General features: G+C 32.3%; 2 protein-coding genes across 2 annotated transcripts; one reads left to right on the forward strand and one right to left on the reverse strand.

The window, feature by feature from the left end:
- Positions 1 to 866: 866 nt before the first annotated feature.
- On the forward strand, positions 867 to 4,565 carry NAEGRDRAFT_73814 (uncharacterized protein; the record flags this gene model as incomplete). The annotated part of the gene is made up of 1 exon (XM_002671172.1): positions 867 to 4,565. The coding sequence occupies one exon, from the start codon at positions 867 to 869 to the stop codon at positions 4,563 to 4,565; it is 3,699 nt and encodes a 1,232-aa protein (XP_002671218.1).
- A 4,771-nt stretch (positions 4,566 to 9,336) lies between these two features.
- On the reverse strand, positions 9,337 to 9,731 carry NAEGRDRAFT_53069 (uncharacterized protein; the record flags this gene model as incomplete). Its single annotated transcript, XM_002671235.1, has 1 exon — positions 9,337 to 9,731. A coding segment is annotated over one exon (393 nt), but the record flags the coding sequence as incomplete, so codon positions are not given.
- Positions 9,732 to 9,753: the final 22 nt, after the last annotated feature.

Raw genomic sequence — 9,753 nt, forward strand, 5'->3', positions numbered from 1 at the left:
ACATTGATTACCAATCAATTTCGAATAAAGGCACCAATGAATGTTACTTCTAACTGTTAAAATAAATCAACATTAATTCGCTAAGGCACTGCCTAGAAACCTAACCCTTTAGTCCTATTAGGAGTTGCAACGTGCAAACATTCGTGTGTGTAATAGTACTTTCGGATTAGTCGGTAGAATTAGTCGTGTGCGATTCATTCATCACTTCTTTTTCTTTATTACAAATTTTTATTATTCAAATTTGAACATTTTGAATACGAGTACTCTAACGATAAGAGAAAAAGAGAGAGGATTGATTTCGAGACAGTTTTTTCGTTTTTGTGAAGTAAGCAGATTTCCAGAATTGCTTTTCGGAATTGATGCCAATTAGAAATGTGTTCCTTCTACGATTCTAATAGGAACATGAAGCTTTTATGCCTGAAAAAAATATCATCAAGCAACATGTGAAAGGTATGAATAGTGGAGAGGTTGTTGGATTTGTTGGAGGAGGTTAAATTTCTTGGATTGATTATTTAATTGTGTGGAGTTTGGAAGTTTAACAATACTAATAACAAATGTTCCGAATATTTAAATTAAAGCAGGGTTGTGCCGTTTGATATTTCACATTTTAATTGAATGGCTATATCACGATGAATGCACCTCATCCCGACGATTTGTGGTGCTGTAGGTTTTGTCTTTTTGTTTGGTCCTTCAGCTGAATTAAAAACTAAAGTTTGATAATTTGGGGTTTTTAATTTCGTGATTACCAACTCCGATTTATTGGTCCGTAAAATTGCCCAAAAAATTGCCCTTAAAACAGTGCAAATATTTCATTCAATTCAGCTGCAATATGTTCACAGCAAAACAGAAAAAAAATAGAATCATATATGAGAGGTTATATTTTCTTATTGATATTAGTAGTTCTATTGCTTGCCCTTGCAGGTTGTGGAAACACACAGGAACCTATTAGAGAACTTCATCATTTTGGTCTCAATTATGCAGTGGACACATCTAAAATAGTCATGTATCAACTTGCTGTTCCAAATCTACATGGAACCATGACGTTGGATTTCGATAGGAATGGTAAATGGAGTGGAAACTATTCCCTCACACATAGTAAGATTAATGCTAGATTCTTTTTTGATGCATTCGAATCAGAAATGTTTTCATTTGACTTTACAAATCTGTCATGTGAAAATGTGAACTCATGTAAAATCACTGTGAATACGCAAAGATCAATTTTGAAGAATGTAGATCCTTATGGAATGCAAATAGTTGGCGTTAGGAAGGATATAGTCAGAAATCAACTCTTAAAGTTCGATATTCAATATGAGAATTTTGGAGAATTTGAACTGACTAGTAATTTTACAATAACTTTTTCTCAAATTAGTGAAACATCATTTTCCTTCCAATACTACATGCAAGGTGTTATTCATCCGGTTAGCAATATGAGAGCTTCAATTCCAATAAGCTTTCCTAGAGATGTCAGTTATCATGTGGATGAATATAAAACCTCCATGTCAATTCTCCTATCCTTTGACAATGCCCCAATTATTGACAAGTCTCAACTCTCATTATCCCCAAAAATTTTGCTTCAAACCTTCTTTACTGGACTCATCCCAAATTACTACACTTCAATCTATTCCTTCCAATTATGGAAGACAGATCTTAATGGTAGAAAACTTTCCCAACGAATTAGCATTCCATTTACGTATGATAGTTCGAAAGGTTTCGAACGAAGAGTGAGTTTTGTTTCAAATTCAATTTTTATGGATCCTGAAACAATTCAGTGTGCCTACTTGGATCCAGTCACGAAATCTTTTGTTCTTGATGATAATTCTCATGTATTGGAGGTTAGCGCATATGGAACCATTAAGAATTTTGTTTTACAATGTTCAGAATTTGAATTTGATGAGAAATTTGATATTTTCATGGTTGGTAAACAAGATGATAGAAAGATGAGGGAATGTAGGTTTGGAGAGGATTGTGCCATGTCAGGAAATATGTTACAATATTATAATATTATGACCGATAGCAAGAGATTGGATAACTTGGTATTGAAGGGTGACAGAATGTCAGAATTTGGTGGAAGTGTTATTGTAAACAATGAAAATGTGACCAATTATCAACGTTTTGCATCTCCAATAACATTCCAAAAACCTCTTTCCTTGAAATTGGTATTCTCTCTGAATATTACTAATTTGAATGAGTCAAATTCGAAAGTTTCAGACAATTTACTTCACTTGGAATATACCAATATTATCCAGCCACATGTTGATCCGTTTTCAATGAGAGTTACTATTCTAGATGAGAAACAGAATGCATTCGTTCTCTGTCAACCAGATTCTCCTAAATTAGGGGAAGCAGTTTGGTCAATTGATCCTTTTTTGACATCAACTTTGAAATTCATTACATTTGGTTTGTGGGTATATGACACAACCACAGCAAATCTGGGAGATGTTGTCTTTGTCAATTATCCAAGAAGAATTGAGTACAGTTTAGAGTCTTCTCTTAGCTTGATAGTTTACTTTGAAGATGTTGAAATTCGTGATCAAGCTCATAGACCTTACTATATTGTCAATGAAATCAAAGATTTAACAAGTCCATTAAGGGATGACTACAACTTGATCAAGAGTTTCAAGTTCGAGTATCGCGAAGGGTTGGAAATTATGGATTATGATGAGGGCAGAATATTCCAGTTTCTTCCAAGCACTCAATTCCTAGATTCAAAAGGAGAGGAAATTACTCTAAGATTTGAAGAAATGACATGTGCCTATCTACTCAAAGATTCATCCACTGGAGAATTTACCATTCTCGAGTTTAGTGATGATAGAACAGTTCTTAAACAAGACGAAAACCAAAATTGGAAATATGAGCTTGATTGCTCGGAAGATATTAGAGAAACTGAATTTTATGTGATGTTGATAGCAAGAAAGTTCAAGAGGGAGCTTCAGATTTCAAGATTTGGTGAGATGATTGTCCTTGATCCAAGATTGATTACTGAATTTAGAAGTGAATGGTCACCTAAAGATATTTTACAAATAAGTGTCAATCCTAACAGTGATTTGGAGGGGTATTATATTTTAAATAGTAAGAAAGTGAGCGATTATCAAGGATTTAGTATTCCTCAAACCATACAGAAACCATTAACTATTTTAGGAGTTTATGAGCTAGTTCAAAATTCCAGATCAAGCAATGATGAGAAAATGTTAAATGCCATTGACGTGTACTTGAAAAAAGATAGTTCAATTTTCAATATGGATCCTCTTTCTTTTAGATTGTTCAAAGTGGACATAGACACATCAAGTTTCCAATTAATATTCGATGACAAACCTTTCGCAGGACCTTGGAATTTTCAAGACAATTTATTGGTTAATCGAGAGTTTACATTTGCTGTTTGTGCGTTCACATCCAACAAAGCTGAATTTGGTGAAAATTACCTAATTTCTTATTCCAGATTATTGACCTACAACTTGAGTAATGATGATTTTGTTTCGTATACATTTGAAAATGAAAATGATCTAACAGGGTCAAACTTTAAAATGGTTCATTTGAATACCCAGCAAACTACTATAATAGATCCAATTTCTAAAGAGGAGTACATCCCAATATACTTATTTTCAATCTCACAAAATTTGATGACTTTTGGATTGAACAGTTGGCGGGAATTTTCAATTTCAAATGTAAATGTGGATTTGGATCCAAATTCTGTTAGATGTGCTTATTCATTAGGACAGGGGTTTCATATTTCTCAAACTACTAAACCACTTGTGATTGGAAATCAAGTTTCCATGAAATGTTTGGATAATATTATGGTCAACTCGTACAATTTTACGATTATTGCCAAAAAGATGAACTATCCACCAACTCCAATCCCAAGTCCATCTATCAAACCAACACCAGAACCAAGTATTGTTCCAGAACCTTCAATTCGTCCACCAACACCTATTCCTTCACTACAACCAGCTCCTGTTCCATCTACTTATCCAGAACCTCCAACACCAATCAGTTCATTCGATAGAGAAAATGGAATTAATCTCGGTAAGGATACATCAGTTTCAAGAATTATCAAATCTGGAGATTCTATTCTCTATAGAATATCCATTCGTCCAAATCAACAGCTTTCGCTTTCATGCGCTTCACTCATGGGAAAGTCTATGAACATATTTATTGGACAAGATTTCAAACCTACACATCAAAAGTTTACTCTCCAAATGAATTCGAATCAAGTTAGGTCAGTGGAAAATCGATCAGCGCAGTCACAAGTAATTTTTATAATGGTTGAGGGCCCTTCTGAAGGTTCTTCTCAAATTGTTCTTCTTCCTTCCGTTGAAAAAGTTGAAAATCCTGAGAATAGTCCTATTCGAAATGAGAGTAATGGTTATTCTGCATTTTTTGCAATAACTGCTTTATTGACCTTAATGTTAATCGGTTCAATGTTTGTAACATTGGGAGTTTTTATATATATGAGAAGGAAACAACAGATTATTTCAAATATGGGAAAGGAATCCTATGAGTTGATTTTGAAAGAAAGACCAAATGGAGATCAAGTAAGAGCAAGTTATTACACGGAGGAAAATTTATAGGTTGCTAACGGTAAAACAAAATGGAAAATGCACAAACTTAGTAACACCTATTTATTGAAAGATACGTTTAATAAAATTGTATTTTCCAATAGATTCTCCTGTGTTGTTTGAATTGTTCCGTCACACCAGCGTTCCACAAAACGCTGTTCTTTCAATTTCTGTTAAATTAAGAAAGAACAGAGAGTTTTATCATATTCAATTTGCGTATTTACTCTTTGCAGAAATGTCAACAATCTGTTCCTTAGTCAATAATTCTCCATTTGATTTAAATTTAACTCCAAAAATAGTATTCAGTATCACAATGCGCTCTATTAACGAAAAATTAAAATAAAAAAATGGACAATACTCAACCTGCTGGGTTTGGAAATACATACTCTTTGATTATTCAATGAAAAACTACTTAACCATTCATTATGATATCTTACAAACTTGTTCTATACATTTAGGAGGAGCTACCCTGAAAGGATGACATCTTTAAATCAAATATTCATCGAACTATAAGGCACAGGTTTGAAAGACAAATATTGAAAGTTAGAAAAACGAGTAAAAATGAAAATTTTATAATTTAAAATCGGGGAACAGACCAAATGATGGATAACGAACGTTGTTCCTCCTTGATCGACTAAGTAATTATCGAGAAGGAAGGTTTCTAAATATTTGCAAAATTTCATTCACATCCTTCAATAATAATTTTCAAACCGAAAAATTTAAAAATAGAATGGATTAATATCAATAATTTTGGAGATGTGGATTATTATCTAGTATTTTAATGATGGAAGTGGAGGTGCCATAGGCACCCACTTCCATCAAGTGGAGAAACTACATTGAAGGAGGATCTGTTAAAAAAAATACAAGAACATCATGCCTCCTTCATCTTCAAGTATTGCTCCTTCTTCGTCATCTATATCATCAATTATTGAACCAACTATTATAAAAACTGTTGGAACAATAACAACATCAAAAAGAAAAATGATCACTAAACCAAAGAGGAAGAATAAAAAGAAAATTGCAGATGAGGATGTAATTGTTCCTGTTGTGGATAGAATTGTTTTAGATAGATCCAATATTTCTAAATTCATCAACTTTAATTCAAGATTACAATTATTTGAAATTTTACAAAATACTAATTATAATGTAGAGTTGCGAGGAACGATGCAACGTTAGTATTTCGACAAATTGTAAACAATAAAATTGAGTTGATAAATAATTTTATGCTCAAAAAAATTAAGTATATTGAAATGGTTCAAACACCAAGCAAGGCGAATATTTCCAACATTCGTCAAAGAGTTTCAGCAAGCAAATCCTCAACTTCTACCTACAAGTCAGGTTACATCCCAGTAACTGACAATGGTAGCTCAGCTTCACTCCCCTCTGTGGTTGACCCAGGGTTTTGGTTGGTTTGGGTTTGGTTAGGATTCAGAGTTGATTTATTTGGGTTATTTAAGAGATTACTTAGTGAAGATTCATATCATTGATTATATTTCTTATCATCTATTAATGATGTAAATTTGATGGTTTCATTTCTTATATTGATAGATATTTAAAGGTCAGGTCAGTATCAACTTTTGAAATATGGACTTTGAGAAGTCAAATGTTTGGGACGTGAATCTACTCATTAGATTGAATAGGTATTGCTAATAAAGTAACATTTCATTGATTTATTGATTATAACGGTCAAATTGAGTTGAATGGAAGTGAATCACATGTTGATTGATCGTGGATGGGTAGTTTCGCCACGTAGTGGTGCAACTACCAACCTTTGTAGATTGAATCACGTTGATTTGCATCAATCTTCAATATGTATCATTATCAAGAGTGATTATTCACCAATTCAATGATCAATATTCAATAATCGGTTTGATTTTCAATCAATAACTTGATCATCAAGCTTTGAATTAATATTCCAGTAATCAACGGCAGTCTATTTTTAAATTTAATCAAAGACCATATATAGTAGCTTGACTTTTATGATTTGGAAACTATCTAGATTTGTTCTATATTGAATAATCTATTTGAAAATGAGATGAATTAACTCTTCAATTTAGTTTATTGATATTACTATATAAATGGTATTATTTCTTACAGAGTCTTCCACAGAACTCACTCTTGAAATATTAATTGTACTAGAGCGTGTGAGAAACATAATGGTGGTGGAATTAATCAATAACTCGTTGAAATGACTGAGATGGAATGTAAACTATGGTCTATTTGTCTTGCAATGGTGACCTGACAGTGTCAATTTCATCAAATTATTTCAAATTGATTACATTCAATAAAAAACCGTTCTATACATCAAACATGTCATATAGAATGAGTTTCAATATTTAATATTATGAACTGACTCTGTTGGATACCATCTCTATAAATATAACAAGATGAAAAGTGTCAACATTCAATTACACATGCATGTAACTATGAAGAGTCATCATTATATCATCTAGATAGGTAATATTTCAAGTTTCAGTGGAATTGACTGTCTACATATTGAGATGTGTATACTAAGGCTGAAGAAGTGTCACCTTCACTGATTACTGACATGAATATGACAATTGAATATATTATTGTTGCATAAATAATTCATTGTTCAATGATTACGATATGATGGTAAAATTTAATTTTGGAATTAAGATACTTCCCCATTGATTACCTTAGATGTTCCTTAGTTGACTTGAAGATATTGAGCCATCAATATGAAACTTTCTCAGATTGTTCTCCTCATGAAGGGAAGTGTATTCATATTAGATACTTGTATTATATTTTGTAAACTGACTGAGATGGTATATATTCTATATGTTGAAATGTGACAATTTGACAGATTGTTATTATTATCATATTGAATTCAATTCTAACACTATAAAATTGATACCATATGTATAATAGTTTGATTAAATGTATCTGGTAAAGTTACAGGATGATTGGAAGTACTTTCATTGAGATGGAGTGTTCACTAAGATATATTAAGTGTTGACATTGAACATTTACTGATTAATTTTATGAAAATAGTTTGAACTGTTTCTAAACTATTGTAGATGTATTTAATTGATGTATAGGCTATGTGATATCAATTCCAGACTGATTGTACGTGCAATGAGTGAGTTGGAGTATAATCTATGACATCATGCCAAATTTCTATAGTAAATTGATAGAGTTGATATCTCACTATCTACTGAACCAATATTCATGAAATTGATACCATATGTTAATTAGAGTATCTACATATCATGATATCAATTTCAGTGAAAATGGAGTTGTTTCTGTACCTTTCAGATTTCCATCCATTCTCTTGAAATATCACCATGTACTATCTACTGAATGCATTTCTTGAAATGAAATTATATAATTTGATGAAAGTCCACTTTATTTGAGATGTAGAACACGATATTATCATTTATTTTGAGATTGGTAATTCTTCCTATAGTATCATCCTTATTATCTTAATTGACTAAAAGAGGTCAAGGAGATATTTCAAAACATAAAATAAATTATATTTTCGAGATGTACTATCGATTTCCAATCGATTGATATGTATTTTGTTGATTGAGGATTTGGTTCTCTATATTCAAGATTTCCTACTGCTTCCAAGTCAACCTTGATATTTCACCCTTTACCTTACTGAAAGATGGAATGTTCACCAAAACGTCTGAAATTTGAATCATATACAGTATTTGAGATGTTGAACATAATGGTAATGTTTCATAGAGTGGTCATTTTCCAGATTTTCATGCATGTCCATAGTTGACTAGTTGGTATGATAGAGTTGAAATCATGAACATGAAAGTGAAAATAAACTTAATATTCTATCTCCACTCATCGAATGGAGCATTTTCATGTATATTTTGTTGATTGAAGTGATGTATTTGATAGAGTTGGTCTGACTTGTCTTTTCTTAAAGTCAACCATAATATATCAACATTTACCTTCCCATGGTACCATTTCTGATTTTTATGATATGAAATTGAATTCTACATCATTATATATCATCTAAATCATGTTGGTAAAGTTTTAATAGGTGGTCTTTTTTCAAGATTTCATCCTTTTCATCATAGTTGACTATGTGTGGTTGAGGGAAGAAATCTTTAAATATGAAAGTGAAAATAAATTTGATATTCGATGTTTACTCATCAAATGGAACATTTTCATATCAGGATTCAATATGTTTTGATGAGAAACTCAAAAGTTATTGTTGACCTATTTTACCTCACATCTTCCCTTTTCTCTCTATACTTTTATATCTACAGACATGAAATTTTGAAATTTTATATGAAAGTGATTATGAATGTTGTTAACGATGATATAGACTATATAATCTCATTAAAGGATTTTGAAATTAACATTCTTCCTATAGTTTCATTTTAGAAATTTTAATCTGACATTATTTACAAAGTTAATATTTTATAAATTGAAAAACTAAATATACCACGTTATTCTACTCATCATTTCCAATCGAATGATATATAATTTAATGATATTTGAATAAGTTTATAATTTTGGGCTAGGGTTTGAAGGTTGGGTTTAGAAGAATTCTATTTTTAGGTTGGGTTTGGTTATCGTTTCGTACTCATTGGATCTTCATTATTATTGAAATACATAATCAATGATATACATCATTAAATAGGTTACAATCTCAGCTATCCAGTGGGCTATAGATTGTGTATAGTTTCTTATCTAATTATTGAGATAATCAGCAATTCCTCCCTCAATATATTGCGATTTTACTATTCCTAGGGAAAGGTAAAAGAATGATCAGAAATTGATCAATAAAAAATATATGTCATACTAGAGATGATTTGCTATCGATTGGTGTGGGTTTGGGTTTGGGTTTGGGTTTGGGTTTGGGTTTGGGTTTGGGTTTGGGTTTGGGTTTGGGTTTGGGTTTGGGTTTGGGTTTGGGTTTGGGTTTGGGTTTGGGTTTGGGTTTGGGTTTGGGTTTGGGTTTGGGTTTGGGTTTGGGTTTGGGTTTGGGTTTGGGTTTGGGTTTGGGTTTGGGTTTGGGTTTGGGTTTGGGTTTGGGTTTGGGTGGGTTTGGGTTTGGGTTTGGGTTTGGGTTTGGGTTTGGGTTTGGGTTTGGGTTTGGGTTTGGGTTTGGGTTTGGGTTTGGGTTGGGTTTGGGTTTGGGTTTGGGTTTGGGTTTGGGTTTGGGTTTGGGTTTGGGTTTGGGTTTGGGCTCTGGGTTTGGGTTTGGGTTTGG

This window comes from Naegleria gruberi (genome assembly GCF_000004985.1).
Source record: "Naegleria gruberi genomic scaffold NAEGRscaffold_63, whole genome shotgun sequence".
In the NCBI taxonomy this organism is placed as follows: domain Eukaryota; phylum Heterolobosea; class Eutetramitea; order Acrasida; family Naegleriidae; genus Naegleria; species Naegleria gruberi.